Here is a 20585-nt window from a genome sequence, read left to right on the forward strand (position 1 = left end):
ACCAAAGATCAAAATGATGTCCAGGGATTTATGACAGGGATTCATGACAATAAATGTCAGTGCACTAGTTCTGACACACGATTAATATAATTGCGAACATAAATAAAAGACACAAATGACCGCATACTTGAAAGCACAGTTTCCTTCCATATACACGGAGTCACTGACCTCTGAAAGTATCACTGTCTGAATGTGACAACATTATGGACAAATTATATCTGGTTTAATATTTTGCAATGAATTAATAGAATGGAATGAATTCTAAGTGCAATTCTTAAGTGCCCAAAATGTTGGCACACACACACACACACACACACACACACACACACACACACACACACACACACACACACACACACACACACACAGGTGCATCTCATTGAATTAGAATGTCGTGAAAAAGTTTTTGTTTCAGTAATACAGCTCAAATTGTGAAACTCAGGTGTTAGATAAATTCAATTCACACAGACTGAAGTAGTTGAAGTCTTTGATTCTTTTAATTGTGATGATTTTTGCTCACATTTAACAAAAACCCACCAATTAACTCTCAACAAATTATTGGCATGTCACCATATTCTAATTTGTTGAGAATGAATTTGTGGGGTTTTGTTAAATGTGAGCTAAAATAATTATGTTGGAAAAATCTTATTGGCAAGCTAATCAACTCAAAACACCTGAAAAGTTTTCCTGAGCATTCAAAATGGTCTCTCAGTTTGGTTGACTAGGCTACACAATCATGGGGAAGAGTGCGGACCTGACAGTTGTCCAGAAGACAATCATTGACACCCTTCACAAGGAGTGTAAGCCACAAACATTCATTGCCAAAGAAGCTAGCTGTTGACAGAGTGCTGTATCCAAGCATGTTTTCAGAAAGTTGAGCGGAAGGAAAAAGTGTGGAAGAAAAAGATGCACAACTAACAGAGAGAACCCTAGCCTTATGAGGATTGTCAAGCAATATCAATTCAAGAATTTGAGTGAACTTCACAATGAATGGACTCAGGCTGGGGTCAAGGCATCAAGAGCCACCACACACAGACATGTCAAGGAACCACAGACATCGTCAGAGGCGTCTTACCTGGGCTAAGGAGAAGAAGAACTGGACTGTTGCCCAGTGGTCCAAAGTCCTCTTCTCAGATGAAAGCAAGTTTTATATTTCATTTGGAAACCAAGGTCCTAGAGTCCTGAGGAAGGCTGGAGAAGCTTGAGTTGCTTGAAGTCCAGTGTTAAGTTTCCACAGTCTGATGATTTGGGGTGCAATGTCATCTGCTGGTGTTGTGTTTTTTGAAAACCAAAGTCACTGCATCCATCTACCAAGAAATTTTGGAGCACTTCATGCTTCCTTTTGCTGACCAGCTTTTTGAAGATGCTCATTTCATTTTCCAGCAGGATTTGGTTCCTGCCCACACTGCCAAAAGCACCAAAAGTTGGTTAAATTACAATGTTGTTGGTGTGCTTGATTGGCCAGCAAACTCACCAGACCTGAACCCCAGAGAGAATCTATGGGGTACTGTCAAGAGGAAAATGAGAAACAAGAGACCAAACAATGCAGATGAGCTGAAGGCCACTGTCAAAGAAACCTGGGCTTCCAGACCACCTCAGCAGTGACACAAACTGATCACCTCCATGCCACGCTGAAATGAGGCAGTAATTAAAGCGAAAGGAGCCCCTACCAAGTACTGAGTACAAGTACAGTAAATAAACATACAATTCAGAAGGCCATCAATTCACTAAAAATATTTTTTTAATTTTTTTATTTTATTGGTATTATGAAGTATTCTAATTTGTTGAGATCGTGAATTGGTCGGTTTTTGTTAAATGTGAGCAAAATCATCACACTTAAAAGAACCAAAGACTTATACTACTTCAGTCTGTGTGCATTTAATTTATTTAATACATTAGTTTCACAATTTGAGATGAATTACTGAAATAAATGAACTTTTTCACGACATTCTAATTAATTGAGAAGCATCTGTATGTTTGTGTGTGTGTGTGTGTTTGTGTGTCTATGATCTCTTAGTAGATTAGTGGTCAAAATAGATTTCTGGTGCCTAATTATTATTGTTGTTAAATCCCCATAAACCAATTTCTTTTTAATGACAACAGTGTCTAATACCTAATCACCAAGTAGTAATGCATTAAATATGTTATTTATTTATTTATTTTTGCCTGAATATCAATATGTTAATGAATTCTTGGGAATAAATGAATAGATTCTTAGATGCCATTCTCATTAATTTATCCTTGATACACAGTCAGCACATAAAGTGAAAGCCATAGAAATGGTTAAATAAGGCTTTAGGTGCTCAATTTGCACCACTTATGTTTCATAATAGTGTGTTATGTTTCATAATAGTGTGTTATGAAGCATAACAGCGGGGTTTAGGTTGTGTGTGTGTGTGTGTGTGTGTGTGTGTGTAGGCCACACAGGGGGCCTCGTCACTCAGCCTCCAATTGCACACATAATTCTAATTAACTACAACCCTGAGAAACACATATACCATCTCATATAGGACCGGAAACACAGAAATAACGCCAATATTAGGAGTTATGCGGGTGTTTACGTATCTCCACCACCGCTAGCTTTAGCAGGAGCAGAACCAGCGCGGGCTGTGTCCCAAATCCTAGCGAGCACACTACATAGACGTCATCGCGCAGGACGCGTTCCAGTAGGATATACGTTGTCTGTCTAGGGAGCTCGCTACGTTTTAAGTCACAGCCACGATCATAATGCACAAACACCATTATTATTTACATTCTATATCAACGCGTTCGGCTATGATATAACTAATCGGGCCTAAAGCATTTTATATATTATGTACTCACTGTATATAAATCTAAGATGCATATAAACCTCGCGTTTCTGTTATAATAACTGTTATAAATGAAGAATGGATGTTGTTTTCATGATAAACGGCTCGACCCGATTAAACGACTCCAGCAGCAGCAGCGTATGTGAAGATGCTGGAGTTAAATGAATGGTGGCAGATGAAGAAGCAGGCCTGTTGTTTACCTCTGAGGACAGGTGAAGGAGGGCAGCGCTCCGGTGAGCTCCTGTGCTCCGGGGGAGAGCGCCTCTGCCGCGGGATCAGACGAGCGTCCAGCGGGCCGCTTCCTGCCGCGCTGCCGGGACTGGAGCTGCGCTGCTGGGCTGGTGGTGATGCGGTGGGATCGGTGTTGCTTGCGACCGAGGAGGAGGAGGAGGAGGAGGAGGAGGACGGAGGGTGGGTCGGGCTGTGCTGCTGATTTCCACGCAGGAGCTGGTAGGGCACCGTGGCGCGAATGGGCTGCAACCGGCTCGTGTTGCCGGAGGATGATGATGATGATGCTGAAGAGGAGGCGTTGATGGGGGACTCGTCATTGCTGCGCCTGACTCGAGCTGAGTGCACAGGTGATGCTGACATGACTGGACCTTACTATGTGCTAGTTTCACTGCAAAATACTCGAATAAATTCCTCCCCAGGCATTCATTAAGTTAAGTCATTGATTAAACTTCTTTAACAGTTACAGTGCTGGTTTAGCGCGCAACTTCGGTTTGTCGGTTAGAGCGCTGAGTTTGTAGCAACGTATGTTAGTTTCCTTGAACGACGGTTTGTGGCAGGTGTTTGGTTGACGCTGACCAGTCTTTAAAATGTGTCAGGAGTTCATCCGAGTCTGGAAACCTAAAAAAAAGTTGACGCTTATCCCGACTGTCGTGTGTCTCAGCACCCCTCTTTCGCCTGGTGTTACTCCAAATGACAGGCACTCCAGCGGCGCAGTCACTGAGATGCGTGGACGGGAGCCTCCGGCGCTCTTACGGCCTCTGATTGGAGCATCGCGTGAACGAACTAAAATATGATTGGTCTGGCGAAAATGATGGACTTAGAGAGAGCCAATAGATTTATTGTTGTTTAGAACGTTCGGGATTCTGCCTTGCTATTGGTTTGGATTGTAAACTCAGTGACTGATCTGAAAGTGCAAACATTAGTACTAGATAATAACACAGATGGTCAGTGTAACGGACTTAACTGTAAGCAATGCAAAAGTTAGCAATGCGTGAGAAGCCGGGGCTAGTTGTCACAAGTGTTGAATCTCAAACTGTAATGCAATATAATATAAATGTGTGTTTCTCTGTAAGTGGTTTTTATATGTTGGTTTCAACCACGTAGAATTTTTTTTTTCATACAGCTACTAGGCAAACAAGTGAACCACACTGACACATTTAGGGTCAACTTACAATATTAACGTGAGCTATCAGGATAGAAATGTCAGGCTGGGGCAAGTTGTCACACGTTTTAAATTTAGATTTGACAATTTGGTAAACCTTTACATTTGTGGCCCTGGACCACAAAACCAGTTATAAGGGTCCATTTTTTGATATTGAGATTTATATAAATAAGCTTTCCATTGATGTAAGGTTTGTTAGGACAGGATAATATTTGGCTGACTTTGAAAATCTGGAATCTGAGTGCAAACATTTTTTAATATCGACAAATTCGCTTTTAAAGTTGTCCAAATGAATCACTTAGCAATGCATACTACTAATCAAAAATTACGGTTTGATATATTTACCATAGAAGATGTACAAAATATCTTCACGGAACATGATCTTTATTTAATATCATAATTATTTTTGACATAAATGTAAAATGTATAATTTTGACCCTTACAATGTATTATTGGCTATTGCTACAAATACAACCGTGCAACTTATGTCTGGTTTTGTGGTCCAGGGTAACATTTTTGTTTTTTATTTACCCTGTAGTAAATCTGTGATAAATCCTTAGATGGGCTGAATAATATTTTCAAGATATGAATATGCAAAACAGCAAATTGCAACAAAGCAATGTTGTCAAATAAGATTTTAATGAAACAACATCATATTACATGCTCAGAATCATGTGGGATCAGAAACAATGATGAATTTTGTTCGAGATATCCAGGAATCCAACAAAGGAGTTAAGGTGAGTCAATTATTTTACAGACATTTTTATAGCGCAAACACAACTTTGATTACTTCAGTACACGTTTGAAAAGGATAGTTAAGTAAGATACATTCGGAGGAAGCTTAAATAAAATAACCATGTTGGAAAGACAAATCAAAACGGACTAATGAGTCTAAAAGTGAGATATGAAGTAGTATCAGCCGCTATTAAGTAAACACTTGAGCCAGCTGAACTCCTGAGTGCATTGTGTAAATAGCAGCACACACAATGATGAAACCCATTCATTAACTGAAATTCAGATCAAAGAAAAACAAGAAAAAACTGTTCAACAACTGTGTGGCATATTCAAACAGAACAGTAAATCCTACTAAAACCCATGTGCACATTTTTGCAATGAAACTTAGTTCGGAATACATATCTGCCTCCCAAAATGGGGTGTGTCATGTTTAGGCAGAACTTAAAACCGTCATGCATTAAAACCAAACAACAGTCGAGGTATTTATATTTACACAAACAAGGAAAAAGCACACTTTTAGGAACAGAGAGATATGATATTTGCCTATTTATAAAAAGCCCTCCGATGTCTGTCTCGTGATTTTAAGTGCACTCCATTCATAAGAAACTTAAAGTGATGTGTGTAATTTTTGTGAGAGTAAAACACTTCATATCCCAGCATTTTATACAAACAAGTACAAGTAAGATATATTCTATCCTGATTTCCTTGAAAAGAGCAAAACACTACACCAGTATCAGGACATTGTTCTGTTTGCACATCCCAACCAGACATCTGACTCAACCAATAGCAACTGTTTAGGGCGGGACAATCTGTTTGACTGACCAATAGCAGACAGGGAGTGTTTTTTTAAATATAATTTGTATTTGAATAAAATAATTCTATTACTGAGTTATTTATTTTACATGCATTTAAAGATCACTGAGAGATGTATTAATATATAATACATTTCCCTGGCTGTTTTGAGTCAATGACCTTAAAACCGATTCTATAAATTACAGTGCGTCTTTGCAGAAGTACGAAAAAAACTAAAGAAGGCCAACACAGACCGTGACGTCTGAAACATCAACCAGCACAATGAAACTACTAAGAAACCTAGCAGTTTCAAAACAACCCTATTTCAGTTCAGCACATCATCTTATGCTACAGTGTCTTTTACACCCGAGAGATTGTACACCCGTAAAAATTTGAACTACTTTCTACATGTGTTAAAACAAGACAGTAATGCTCATCTCACAATCGAGTGCAAAACCCCCAGAGATTGTAAACCATGTTGATGCTAACTTATTTAAACTAAAAGGACAGAAGACTGATTTCTGTCAGCTAAACTAGATCTTGGTTTATTTAAGAGGCAAACGGTTAAAGAGGAAAGGCTCATAGTTCACCACGGGTTTCGTGATATAACCGATGGCCAAAGAGTCACGGCTCACAAAGCACTGAGTTCTCCAAGGTGAAGTCATAACGAAAGTTGGTTAGTTTGTCATTTATGTTGTGAGGCAAGGTGATATCTGTGACAAAGGGCAGTCCCGCCTGCATGGCCAGGATGTGTGGGGCTAAAGTGAAAGGTATGTCTCCTAGAAGCTCAGGGAGGGCCGGGGTGGCGTCTACAGCGTGTGTTTCTGAGGACATCTTGGCAGACGTGGGTTGGGAGGAAGGTCGAGTCGTCTCTGTAAATCCTCTGCTCCCAGCACCGGATGGCTGAACAAAAAGAAAGAAAATCCTCAGTGAAAACTGAGACACCAGATCTGTCGAGGAGCAGCACTGTTATTATCAGTCAACTCAACTATCTACCATTTACCAAACTGCCACTGTGAGCAAGCTCTTTAAATCCTCATTAATTAAGATTAAACTCATTTTAATCAAGGCTGGGTGATATATGTCAGATATTAGTTTCTTTATTAGTTTCTTCTGTTATGACTACATAAATAGTCAATAGTCAATTCATTTCTATGATCTATAAAATCTAGGTCTTATCAGTACCCCAAATAAAGAGCAAAGGCTGCAGAGATGAGAAATCTGGTCTTGTCTGAGGTGGATGAGGAGTCATTACAGGCCTGAAACATCTCGATGAAGGAAGTCACATGCTGTACCACAACTAGAGCTGAACACACTTTAACACGAGTACTGGGGCACACGTGCATTGAGTACAGTACGTAGATTATAACTAGTTTAAAACGGTTTGTACATTGGAGCAAATCAACTACACTACTGTTCAAAAGTTCAGGGGGCAGTAAGCCTTAAATTAAACTTAGACTTTAAATTGATGAAAGGTTTATAATCTTACAAAACATGTAATGCTGTTCTTTTAAACTGTCCAATCATCAAAAAAATCTTTATTTTCATTGATGATAAATTAGAAATGATTTTCTTGAGCAGCAAATAATCTTATTAGTCATGTGACACTGAAGACTGGAGTAATGAAGATGAAAATTCAGCTTTATATCATAGGAATAGACAACAAATTAAAATACATTAAAATAGAAAACACTTATTTGATATTGTAATTATATTTCATAACATTACTGTTTTTACAGCTTATTTTCTAGCTTTGGGGAAAAGATATTTCTTTTTTTTTAAAAGAGAAAAAACGTAATATAAATCTTAAATAAATGTGACCAACCCCAAACTTTTGAAAGCCAGTGTAGATAGTAAAACATACAGTAGTTTGTGCGAGACATTGTCATTTCTGTGCATTACTAATTAAGGTCAAATATGACACTAAATGCACAAAAAGATGTTAGCTTTTCTGTGATGAAACGAGCAAAGCTTTGAGACTTTAGCTGGTGTGTCTGGAACTGGTTGTCAGAGTTGTGGAGGTGCTTTCACACTCTTACCTTTCCTGTTTGTCTTACATCAATGCCAAACACATGACAGACAAAGAGTAATAATCCATTAATGCCAGTTCTTTACTGTAACATGAGAAGCAAAACCCAAATAACTAACTGAACTGAATAAGGTGGAACTCTAAACTTCCATACAATGAAAGTGGATGTGATTGAAAACTGTCAAGCCCCGAGGCTAAAGAGCACAACAAATGCAGTCCATATGAGTGGAGCACTATATTCCAAGTGCTTTGAACCCCTATGATGAGAAACAGACTAAAATTTAATTAATTCAAATTTCGAAATATAATTCTTGGATTGGACTATGCATCCAAGCATCTAAATTGGCAGCTGTGATGAATTTCACTCTTGTGTGGCTCAAAAGAGTCCCAGAGCTGCTGATTCAACTCGCTGGTCATTTGTGGGGATGTGCTTTTGAGGCGTTTCAACAGCTATCCTGTGAAGTGTCATTTTGTTCCTGTCGACGTTTGGCCATGTTTTGCATGTGGTGTCAGTTTCGTTCCCCTAAAAGTCAGCCTGAAATGGAAATTCAAATCACCATTTGTTCCTTATCGTGAGTGAACCAGCTTCTCGAACAAGAAAAAAAAGGTGTAGGGTGGGACCTGATTTTGGATTGTCAGATCGATGTTGTTTGCTGATTGCTGCAATGGTTTCATGTGAACGACAGGTCTCTGAAGGGATTATTGTTTCGCTTGGTTTCATAATTGGGACTTTAACACTGGAACACGCATCACTTATTCACTGGAAATTTGCATCAAACTGTCACAAGTCTACTCCAATAACTGCAGGGTAAAGTATGGGTTTTACTCCAGACTGAGAGTCATTGACTGGCCACATGTCTCCAGGCGGTGCTGTGGAACAGATTGCTGAATGGCAGCTGCACATGTTGGCTCTGTTCAGTCCTGCCACCAGGCACCTGTCACACACCCGCTCGGCTGGCCTAACTCAAGGGGCTCTTTCTCTCTCGTCCAGCACACGGCATACGGAAATCCCACTAACACTGATTACTCTATGAGCGATGCTCAAGATTTAATTACTCTCTTCAGGATCAGATTGAAAACGGAACTCGATACACAGCTCAAAGCAAAGAAATAATACGTTTCTGGAAGCTCATTTCCGCCACTAAATAAAAAAAGTTAAAAAGGTTATGACTTCTCGCAATTCTGACTTTATAACACACAATTGTGAGTTTATATATCGCAATTCTGACTTTTTCTCACAATTCTGAAAGTGACTCGCAACTGTGTGTTATAATGTCAAAATTGCGAGATATAAACTAAACAATCAATATTGTGAGTTTATATCTCCCAGTTATGACTTAATTTCTCAGAATTGAGAGGTTATATCTCACAATTATGACTTTCTAAACTCGCGATTGTGAATATGTATTACGCAATTTCGAATTGCAATATAAAAAAAAAATGCAATTACCTTTTTTGTTCAGTGGCGGAAACGGGCTTCCATATTTAAGTTTAATCAGATAGAAAAGTACAGCACATTTTTTCTCAACAAACATGTACACCATTAGCTATGCTGCCATGCAATGTTTTCAATTTAACTAATGTGCAAAATGTATGAAATTATTAAAAACATATGTGAATAAAGCACAAATTTGCACATTTTCTTTCACATTTCCATCCCATGTGTTCAAAAGAACATAATCACCACTTTCTGGCGTAGAATATCAATAATAAAATGAAAGTTGCTACAACTGGGGCTCTTTTTTCCAACATAACAAATGTCTTGCACCAGATGGAATGCATAACATAACAAAACTATTCAGTCTTTACTAAGATTTTTTTTCCAAGGAACGACATATTTCCAATTGATTAAAAATGCCCTTTTTTATTTTATTCTGGCCTCAGTGCTATTAGCCCTGGCCCAACAGTGGAAATGCGGCTACTGACTCCGTGATCCAGTCACAACACAAATTCATGGCAACTCATAACTATATTACATTTTGGTGGACTGGTGGCTAATTCTTAGAAATGTGTACGCCTGCTTATGCTACACTGAAAGGTTTATGGACGGCGTTAGGAGTAAACCTTCATGTTTGCGAACGTGTATGAATCATACTGTACAAATTCATACAAAGTTTTTTATTGTAATATCACTAGGTTGTTGCAGCATTAATGAGATAAAGAGAAACAAACTCACCTTAGACGGTTGTACTATTACATTTGTTGTGTGCTGCTCGAGGTTAATGGACTGAATCTTCTGTCGCTGCTCGTCAACAGTTTCACCTGAAAAGCAAAAAATACAAAGATTGAATCATTTTAAAATCAATCAGAGAAGAAAGGTACGTTATGCAGCACACAGCGAGCCCCAAAGCCAATCACGGGCCCTTCACATCAACAGCTTCATTTTCAGCAAGAATCATTGATTTTCCTTCGCTGCCAAGAAAATAATATGGATTAACTACACTTAACAGAGTACTTTTCTGATTACACTAACAGATTACAAAGCATTAGTCCATCAGGGTACTTACAGCTATAATCAACAAAGTTACTTGACAGAAACTTGCAACACCTTGGAATCATAACCAGACACTAACAGAAAGATGAATGATACAGAGATCCTCTACACGGCACCTGTTTACATCTCTTCCCTGTGTGAAGCTGCAGATGATGTAATTCCTCCTTTAAAATGAAGCCCAGCCTCTTCCTGTTGCTCCTGAGAATAACAGAGCTGAATGATGACTTGGTGAGTGAGCGTCTGGCTCATCTCTGGGGCCTTCACACACACACACACACACACACACACACACGGCTCCTCCCTGTTATCATCAAACACCTGCACAAGTCAGTCCCTCTGAGATGCTGCCCATTGGTTATGTTCTGACTTGTGTCGAGGGGCGTTCACACTGAAAGCGATGTAATCACTGGAGGTCACCGGGTCGTGGTGTTGGTTGCTAGTAGCTGTTCCTCCTGGACCCTAGTTTCCAACTGCATCATGAGGTGGCTCACAAACTCTGCTCACATTTATTACAACTTTGCTCATTTAAAACTACCATCTTTAAATGCCAACAAATATATATATATATATGCTGCAAAATTCTGTCCGTGTGAATTTCTTATAAGACACTCCAAACCAGAAGGAAGTAGTGATGCACCAAAATAAATTTCTTACCCGAGCTGAAAATAAAGCTTCCTTTCATTTCGTTTTTTTTTTTTTTTAGCCAAAAACCAAAACTGCGAGTAAAGTTTGGGTAATTGAAACTAAATGCGAGTGATTGAACTCTATGGTTCAGGGTGTCCTTGTCTTCGGGGGACGGACTAAAGGGGTCATGAACTGCCTTTATTATTATTTTATACTGTTCTCCGAGATCCACTTAAAATGTTATCAAACTTTTTACATCAAAACATCAAAATGTAGAAGTAATAAGCTATTTTCTGTCCTAATCTCGTACCTGCCCATGTCTATACAGCACCAGTCAAAGGTCTGGACACCCGAATGTGAAGTGACTTTTGTGCTTGTGACTTTCTTACTCTTAGCTCGTCTGGGTAAAAATTGTAAAGCTGTATCTTTATTTTATAAGTGTGATAAAACTAAAGAGCCTTTGGAGATATGAAAGATGCAACACTACTCTATAGGTAACATGAGATTGCATGAATCTGTGTGTTTTATATCCCCTTTAATTTGGTTGTACTGGACAATGGCTGAGTTTTTTAAGCACATGCTCTTCTGGAATGTGTTATATCAATTTATTCAGCTTTAATAACCATCACAGTGAAACAAATGAGAGCACATAGACACATTTACATCTAGGAGCCATAATTATTTAATTCATTCACCAGAGTTGAATTACTGTTGTAATAACACGAGTTATAACATGTAACACAACAGTCTGTCCCTGCCTTGCCTTCACTAAGCTCCCACCTACCTTATAGCAACTGTTGTGATTCAACAAATCACATATGGTCAGTAAGCACTTCAAAGTCAAAAGCAAGGAATAGCTTTCCCCAAGAGAAGCAGATCTGTGGCACAGATAAATAATGCAACGTAAGCCTATATAGTCAGAAATCACGGCAGCATTGTCACCCAGGTCCACAAACCCAGGTCAAGTGAGCCTGGTCTAATGTGCTGGGGGCGATCCGCTCACACTTTTGATCTCCAGCCACATGCACCTGATGATACACAGGTCAATGACACTACACACGACCAATGGTCAACTGCTATTCCATTTGTTCAGGAAAAAAGAACTGAACTTGCTTTAAAAAAATCTGCTCCTAGACTCCTAGAAATTTCAGACCGTCAGCTCACTTTAAGAATAAGCTAAGTTTCATAACCAAACCATATTTAATGCTCCAAACAGGACCAACAAATCTATTCTGCTGCAGTCTGAGAAAACAGTTTTGTCAATTTCTGGTTGAGCCAGAGCACTTGATTGGGTTGAGTTCATTTCTACCATATTCTATCCTAAAGTAGTGAGACTGGGACACATGAAGCAAGGTTTAATTACATCTTACATCATGAACAGTTTGTGTTCCTGTTGATTAGCACACTACTTAAACTGGAGAATAAAAGAGGTTTCAAACATCACTGAGTAAATCACTACAACCTGAAATACTGAGAAAGTACTTAGAAGATTAAGACTGAAAAATCTATAGAATAATAATATTTAATAATCATTTTATAACACTGCAACTTTGCATAAAGAATGAGAGGTAAAAATGAGTAATAATTTATTGTAGAATTTAGTCCCAGATCCAAATGCACTCTGTAAAATCAATATGAAACCATGAACTTAGCAATAACATATATACTCTATAATCTATCATTGAAGCCTAGCCTTTCTGACTTCCTGACAATACGCAAATGCGGTACTTTGATAGCAGTTCAAATGAATGTCACAAGAGTTAAGTGGCAATCCAGAACGGCAGGCTTTGAAGAAACATCCGCTTTTAAATGAAAAGCCTCATGGTCCCTCCTCTGGTCATTTCCAAAGCTTTCTCACAGCATGGTTAGCCTAAAATTACAGAAGCATTCGAGTTTGCCAAACATCCATCTATCCTCAAATATTTAGTGGTAATTTTCCATTCCCCGGTTCGCAGTATTTCCTCAAACTACATGGGCACACTGAATGAGCTTCTCAAATCTGGCTCGAGCCCTCAGTCAACATATCCTGCACTTTATGAAGCATGGGATCTCGCTTTCCCTTTGACCTACATTCCCTCTAATATAGTCACATTGAAGATTATATGCTTCCCGTCTGCCAGAAGTGCAAATATATGTTACCATGGAGCTGTCTGACAAGCAGAAAACATAAAGCATCAAGCCTAATTGCTGCAACAAGCACAACAAAAGGAGGTGGTGTGTGGTTTCACTGTATCTGTCAAGATTACAAAGTCAGATCATTTAACTGACGCTGACCCTTGGCCATTCATATCCACTCCAGGGCACAATATATAACATACCATGGCTTAATTAATCATACTTAGTACAGAGTAAGATAAATCTTTCTTCTACTGGTGAACTACAGCCTTCACACTAAATGTGAGGATTGAATTATAGCGCCCTCTTGTGTTAAATCAGATGTGGTAGTCCACTAAGAAAAAAATAAATAAAAAATTTGGACACTAATAAAGACACTTCTAAAACTGATCAAATTACTCACCAATGATGACAAATCCATCAGTTTCTCTCTCAGAAGATTTCCTGGCTCCGTCATTCTTGAATCCCAGAAACTTCAACATCTTGTGTCTCTGTGATGAAAGTCTGAGTCACCCAACAACAAACGAGCAGATGGCGAAATTAGGCGAGTGTCACTATTCGGATGTATCTAGTCTTTATGGATTCGAAAACAGTACACGATCGTGGACTATTTAAATTTATAACGTAGCTTGAATACCGGGATGTTGTTTTGTTTTTTCTGAACAGCTCTAGAGACGAGCGAGTAAGCACGCGTTAGTTTTTAAACAGTCACGCGCTAAGGCTGCCATAAACATCTCTGCTGTAATACTGTAAACAACAAAAACAACAACCTCTTTGAGATAAATACTGTCTTACTTTAAATCATACATGAATAATATTTAATTTCGGTTGTAATAAACCATAGACATAAGGTAATAACCGAGCTGACGTTAACTCGACTGAAGTCTTGTTTACGAGTTCTTCCCACGCCGTGTCCAACTGCTTTTTCGCTCCGTGTGAAAACCAAAGCAGGAAAAGATTTATTTTCGTTTAAGAAAAACCTACAAAATCCTACATAATAATAATAATAATAATAATAATAATAATAATAATAATAATAATAATAATAATAATAATAATAATAATAATAATGAATGTTTCTATAAATATTTTCACACCAATACAAATGTGAAAACCTTGATTAGAAAAACAATTAAAGTGCTTATTAATAAAGAATACCTTATAGTCTTAAAAGGACTTTGTTATTAATTAACCAGGATTATAATAATAAAAAAAGATATATACACAAATAATGTGTTGTATAATGTGACATATTATCAATGGGCTAAAATAGATCAAGTAAGAACGTAATTATAGGAAAATACCATGAACAAAATTGGCTTAAACCCAGCTTTTTTATTTTTACAGAAATGAAACATTATAACCTAGTTACTTCTTGATTGGAAAGCAAAACGCACTAGGTCTCTGTAAAGCTTTTAAGTTGCTTTTAATGTTTGCTCTCTTTTCCTAATCCTTGCATATCTGCTCAACACAATGTTATACTGTATTTTGATATACTTAGAATTATACTGTTAACTGATCATTGGACTTGCGATACAAATACAAATAATGATGATAATAATAATAATAATAATAATAATAATAATAATAATAATAATAATAATAATAATAATAATAATAATAATAATAATAACAACAACAACAATTTTAAGTGTCTAAAAGAACCGATTCGACCACAGCTAGGAACTATAGTTAATATATTTCTAACATTTTTGTCTGACGCACCGGAAACGGTGTCATCGGGCAATACGTCACTCGCTCTAAGTTTTCCCGCGATTCTGGTGTTGTCCTCGACTGGTTGTTGTGAGTCGTTTCGGGTTTTATTTTTATTTTTATATGATTAGCCGTAAACATCCAGAATGACAGGCGTTTACGAGTCTCCGAAGCCCCGAATCAACGCGTCGATGCTGGCTCAGTACATCGGTCGAGCGGTCTGCTTCGTTGGACGCTTAGAAAAGGTAACGTTACACTGTACTCAGTGTTAAAAACCAACATGTGTTCATGCATTTACTGCGTACTGAACCTTTTAACTGTATAATGAACAATTAATGTTACTGATATATGATAGGAGTGTTCAGAATCCCACGACAGCAAGACGAGCCTATTAAAGCCAATCATTTTCTTATTTTCAATATTATCATGCATATTCATAATGCAGAATGTAAGTGATTTGAGTATGGTTGTGTGTTGACAGGTGCATCCATCAGGAAAGACTCTTAGTCTGTCAGATGGAGAAGGAAAGTCTGCATCAGTGGAGCTCAATGAACCTGTGAGTGATCCGATCAGTAACGTTATACAGGTGCTGGTCATAGAATATATAGTGTCTAAACTAATTCCATTCAAAAAGTGAAACTTGTATATTATATTCATTCATTACACACAGACTGATATATTTCAAATGTTTCTTTCTTTTAATTTTGATGATTATAACTGACAACTAAGGAAAATCCCAAATTCAGTATCTCAGAAAATTGGAATATTGTGAAAAGGTTCAATATTGAAGACACCTGGTGCCAAGCTCTAATCAGCTAATTAACTCAGAACAGCTGCAAAGCCTTAGTTTAAATGGTCTCTCAGTCTAGTTGTGTAGGCTACACAATAATGGGGAAGACTGCTGACTTGACAGTTGTCAAAAAGATGACCATTGACACTTTGCACAAGGAGGGCAAGACAAAAAGGTCATTGCAAAAGAGGCTGGCTGTACACAGAAATCTGTGTTCAAGCACATTAATAGAGAGGCAAAGGGAAGGAAAAGATGTGGTAGAAAAAAAGTGCACAAGCAAGAGGGATAACTGCACCCTGGAGAGGATTGTGAAACAAAACCCATTCAAAAATGTGGGGGAGATTCACAAAGAGTGGACTGCAGCTGGAGTCAGTGCTTCAAGAACCATTACGCACAGACGAATGCAAGAAATGGGTTTCAGCTGTCACATTCCTTGTGTCAAGCCACTCTTGAACAACAGACACCATCAGAAGCTCCTCGCTTAAAATAGGACTGGACTGCTGCAGAATGGTCCAACATTATGTTCTCTGATGAAAGTAAATTTTGCATTTCCTTTGGAAATCACGGTCCTAGAGCCTGGAGGAAGAGAGGAGAGGCACACAATCCATGTTTCTTAAGGTCCAGGGTAATGTTTCCACAGTCAGTGATGGTTTGCGGTGCCATGTCATCTGCTGGTGTTGGTCAACTGTGTTTGCTGTGGTCCAAGGTCAACACAGCCGTAAACCAGGAAGTTTTAGAGCACTTCATGCTTCCTGCTGCTGACCAACTTTATGGAGATGCAGATTTCATTTTCCAACAGGACTTGGCACCTGCACACAGTGCTAGAGTTACCAGTACCTGGTTTAAGGACCATGGTATCCCTGTTCTTAATTGGCCGGCAAACTCACCTGACTTTAACCCCAAAGAAAATCTATGGGGTATTGTGAAGAGAAGAATGCGATATGCCAGACCCAAGAATGCAGAAGAGCTAAAGGCCACTATCAGAGGAACCTGGGCTCTCATAACACCTGAGCAGTGCTACAGACTGATCGACTCCATGCCACGCCGCATGCTGCAGTAATTCAGGAAAAAGGAGCCACAACTAAGTATTGAGTGCTGTACATGATCATACTTTTCATGTTCATACTTTTCAGTTTGCCAAGATTTCTAAAAATCCTTTCTTTGTATTGGTCTTAAGTAATATTCAAATTTTCTGAGATACTGAATTTGGGATTTTCATTAGTTGTCAGTCATAATCATCAAAATTAAAAAGAAATAAACATTTGAAATATATCAGTCTGTGTGTAATGAATGTATATAATATACAAGTGTCACTTTTTGAATGGAATTAGTGAAATTAATCAACTTTTTGATGATATTCTAATTATATGACCAGCACCTGTACTGCAGCTCTCTCTCTCTCTCTCTCTCTCTCTGTCTGTGTGTGTGTGTGTGTTATTGCTAGTGTTTAAGGAGGTAACGTCACTCTTTCTTCTGTCCCATTTAGCTGGATGAAGAGCTGAGTGGGATTGTGGAGGTTATTGGGACGGTGTCGAACAAAGGGACCGTTATGGCTGTTTCATATACTCCATATCGAGAGGACAAAACCTCTTTTGGTACACATTATTATATTGATTCTGAGTTTTATTTTTGTCATTTCATTCACTGGGATATAAACCATTTTCATTTGTTTTGTAGATTTGGAGCTGTACAATGAAGGCCTGAAAGTTCTCCATGATTTCCCCCAGTATTACCCGTTTGAGGTGTCCTTAAGTGGTTAAACTGCACATTTTATTTGCCTTTTACAGTTTCTGTATAATTGGATATTTACTGTTTGTAAAAAAATAAAAAGAATGTAAACATTTTGTTTTCGGTTCTTGAAATAAAACCGTAAAACCCTTGGTTACATTTTACAACATAATTTTGGAATTAATTTTTTTTTTTTTTAATCATAAATCAAATTGTGATTTTGAGGCAAAATTTAAGAAATCAAATATTTTCTGTAATTCATATATAAAAGCTAGCAAACCAATCTCTCAATAGAACTAATTCAATCTCTCAACTAAAATGGATTTGCCTCCACTTAATTTAATTATTACAAAGGTTGGTGTGTTCGATCTTATGGATGAAGTACAGAATGTATTTGATTTCTTAAATGTATATTTCCAACTGAAGTGAACTTTACTGATGTGTTTGTTTCTAAATAAGGTTAACATGCGGTTTAAATTCACATTGACTGTACGCTGATACGAAAAGCATGAGATTATATTCAATGTTGGTTCACAGATGTTTATTCTAACTGGATTTAATGGGGAACAATCAAGTTTAAACGATGTTATGATGTAGTTTTGTGTAGAGAAGTTTTCTATATCATATTACTGCAAAACAAGTTATGCACATTGCAGTTATTGTATTGACAGAAATTGATACATTTTATACTGTTTTATTGAAAAAAGCAAGATATGAGGTTGGTCTACAGACATATTGCACATTCTACGTTCAAAAATTATTTCCAGCTCGTTTTATTCTATGCTTGTCTGACAACATTTCCTGAAAGCGCCACCAGTTTAATTTATTCTGGTGTTCTGTTTGCATATATATTTTACCACTAGATGGCAATAAAGAGTTAAACTAAACGGTCAAGTATCTGACAGCTTGTGACTTCCGACTTCTCTAAAGCCAAGACAAGGCTTAAATTAAAGAATTAAATTTTTTTTTAAGTATTTCTTCTATACAATAAACCTATAAATGTAAATCACTCATGAATGACAATCAGGTTTTTTTTAAAAAGCTACTAGGCCTCTGGTTCAGTCTACAAGATGTAGACTAGATGAGTTTGTTTCTTAATCTGAACGGATACATTTGCTCATCAATGGATGCTCTGCAGTGAATGGGTGCCGTCAGGATGAGAGTCCAAACAGCTGATAAAAACATCACAATAATCCAAACCACTCCAGTCCATCAGTTAACTTGAGAAGCGAAACTGTTGGTAAGAAACAAATCCATCATTAAGGCTTTCTAGCTTTAACTTGTTTTTGACTAATCCCTCTATCCATAATATTGCTTTCTACACTGAAAAACACAGAATTAGGGGAGAAGTATGCACAGATCAATGATGGACTTTTTCCACTGGATGAAGCCTTATTATGGATTATTATTATGGACAGATTGTCTTGTCTGAATAAGACTATTTTCAGATTCTATACTAGAACACAAATCCTGGAATGTACTTTTTTAATAATGTGAGGGAGGATAATAATTCTCCGAAAAAAAAAAAAAAAAAAAAAAACTTGTTCCATCACACAATTCATCAATCAGTAAATGACAAAGTGTCAGAGAGGGGGTGAATGACCCAAATCCCTCATGCAGTCGCTTTAGTATAGTTACCATGTTTATGACAAGACAAACCATCTCCATCAGGATACACGCACACCATTAGAATAAGAGATGCATTCAGATACTGTAGTACTTATATGATGATCAATAGGTGCTCACCGGTGTGGTGAGGAGTTGCCTGAGGTCAAGCAGCTGCCATATTGTTGCAGGTTCACACAGGAGTGTGGAAGTATAGTATGTGGAGAAATATGCAAAGAATTGACAAATTGCAATATATTGGAAAAAAGTAACATCATATTAGGTTTTAAGCCTCTGCTGAAGTGTGTGAGTAGGAAATGTCAGATTACATTTCCAAACATTTATTTGAAATAACACGAAGAAACAGAACAAACCGAGACAGACTAAAGTCTCCAAGATGCTTGAAGAAACCTTCCTGCTAAGCTACCTGAAAAACTGCACCGAGGGAAAAAGCTCCTTTAAACACAAACGATGCTCACACCAAATGTAGATTTAATTTAGTTAAAGAAAGTTAATTGATAAGTGAAATCTGTTTATGACATTATTTTTGAAAGCATCTTCACTTTACAGCATTTTCACACAAGTGCCTAAAAGTTTTAACAGGACCGTCTTAAAACAATTTCTTTGTTGGTGAAAATACAAAACGTCTGCACAGTGCTATCTATAAAAGAAATGTCTATGAATCCTATTAAAGTTACTGTAAAAATGTAAGATTAAAAAGATTTATAAGATTAAATGTCAAAACTAGAAATTCAATGCCATTGGCAGTGACCTTGACCTTTAAATAAGACAGAGACACAACATGCTGACAGAATGTATCTGACCTGCTTAATAATGTGTCTTCCTTTTAAAATGGGCTTTTTTTGGGGCTCATCTTGGGTTTAAGTGTTTGCTTCAGATCTTTTTTCTCCACGGATGTACTCAGTGCCGCGGGAAGGCTTCTGCATATCATCTCCTGACATGTTTAACAAATCACCCGCGCACAATGGCTTCAAGAAACCATTCGTAGCCTGTGGTCACACATGTAAGTTCCCAGGGCCGTTAAACTGTCTTTAGCGCCGCGAAACAGCAAATCTCTGCAGCACTTTGAAGTCACATATCATTTCACATATTTTGTTTACACTGAGCTTCGCACCGTGCAGAAGTCCGAGCTCATTCTGCGGTTGGTTCTTGCGCTTGAAGGCACAGGATGATTGAAACGCCACTCCATTCGTTTTTCCTTGTCAGGACTCCCATTGATGCGCCCCAGGCAGCAGATTGGGAATTTACTTCAATTTGGCCATATTTATGAAAGAACTGAAATGATTAAAAATGAAAAATGGGATGTAAAGTAGAGCAGTTGAGAGGAACTCAATCAGAAACGATTTGTAGAAGAAGTTAACATGTCCTTCTCATACTGTCAGCAAATAAAGTAGGCCTACATTATGGTTATACTATATGGCTTTAACTTATAACACTTTTTTCAATTAAACATCACTTAACCAACCTATATACATCAGTTTATACCAACAAAACTAATGTTGATGGACTAAATAGCGCTTTAAGGTATAAATACACTGGTTTGCACTCTGTACAGGTCAGAAGAAATTAGATATGGGCCTATATTATGATGTAAAACACAATGACAGTTTCATAGAGTCAAACTTTTCACCTTTGACTCAAACATTTCATGTTGAACAGCCACTGTAAGAATGAGGACAAAAATCTCAAGGGTGTAAATATAACAGACGTGCTGCATATATCACTTTTATCAATTG

General features: G+C 37.7%; 3 protein-coding genes across 4 annotated transcripts in view; 1 reads left to right on the top strand and 2 right to left on the bottom strand.

Annotated features, from left to right (window-relative positions):
• LOC113119488 (glucocorticoid-induced transcript 1 protein-like) overlaps window positions 1-3756 on the bottom strand; it is a 34440-nt gene extending 30684 nt beyond the window's left edge. The window contains exon 1 of the mRNA XM_026289018.1: window positions 3011-3756. Coding sequence (XP_026144803.1) covers window positions 3011-3401 — 391 coding nt within the window. The 5' untranslated portion in view covers window positions 3402-3756. The remainder of the gene's footprint in view (window positions 1-3010) is intronic.
• A 1067-nt stretch (window positions 3757-4823) lies between these two features.
• LOC113119489 (UBAP1-MVB12-associated (UMA)-domain containing protein 1-like) lies at window positions 4824-13885 on the bottom strand. 2 transcript variants are annotated; one of them, XM_026289020.1, is made up of 4 exons: window positions 13867-13885; window positions 13396-13496; window positions 9936-10021; window positions 4824-6633 (listed from the first exon to the last, which is right to left on the bottom strand). In XM_026289020.1, exons 2-4 carry the CDS (start codon window positions 13472-13474, stop codon window positions 6355-6357), a joined length of 444 nt encoding a protein of 147 aa, XP_026144805.1. In that variant the 5' UTR covers window positions 13475-13496; window positions 13867-13885; the 3' UTR covers window positions 4824-6354. The 2 variants fall into 2 exon arrangements, with proteins under 2 accessions (XP_026144805.1, XP_026144804.1); XM_026289019.1 differs by having other exon boundaries at window positions 13852-13875.
• Window positions 13886-14714: 829 nt separating this feature from the next.
• Window positions 14715-18115, top strand: LOC113119490 (replication protein A 14 kDa subunit). The gene is made up of 4 exons (XM_026289021.1): window positions 14715-14950; window positions 15187-15261; window positions 16982-17090; window positions 17173-18115. Exons 1-4 carry the CDS (start codon window positions 14852-14854, stop codon window positions 17253-17255), a joined length of 366 nt encoding a protein of 121 aa, XP_026144806.1. The 5' UTR covers window positions 14715-14851; the 3' UTR covers window positions 17256-18115.
• Window positions 18116-20585: the final 2470 nt, after the last annotated feature.

This window comes from Carassius auratus, chromosome 19 (assembly GCF_003368295.1).
Source record: "Carassius auratus strain Wakin chromosome 19, ASM336829v1, whole genome shotgun sequence".
In the NCBI taxonomy this organism is placed as follows: domain Eukaryota; kingdom Metazoa; phylum Chordata; class Actinopteri; order Cypriniformes; family Cyprinidae; genus Carassius; species Carassius auratus.

Coding starts and splice junctions, on each gene's coding strand:
- LOC113119489 (XM_026289020.1), bottom strand. CDS start 13,474: ATGTTGAAGTTTCTGGGATTCAAGAATGACGGAGCCAGGAAATCTTCT. Junction 10,022..13,395: donor TGATGGATTTGTCATCATTG/GTGAGTAATTTG, acceptor TTTGCTTTTCAG/GTGAAACTGTTGACGAGCAG. Junction 6,634..9,935: donor TAATAGTACAACCGTCTAAG/GTGAGTTTGTTT, acceptor CTTTTTGTTCAG/CCATCCGGTGCTGGGAGCAG.
- LOC113119490 (XM_026289021.1), top strand. CDS start 14,852: ATGACAGGCGTTTACGAGTCTCCGAAGCCCCGAATCAACGCGTCGATG. Junction 14,951..15,186: donor TCGTTGGACGCTTAGAAAAG/GTAACGTTACAC, acceptor GTGTGTTGACAG/GTGCATCCATCAGGAAAGAC. Junction 15,262..16,981: donor CAGTGGAGCTCAATGAACCT/GTGAGTGATCCG, acceptor TGTCCCATTTAG/CTGGATGAAGAGCTGAGTGG.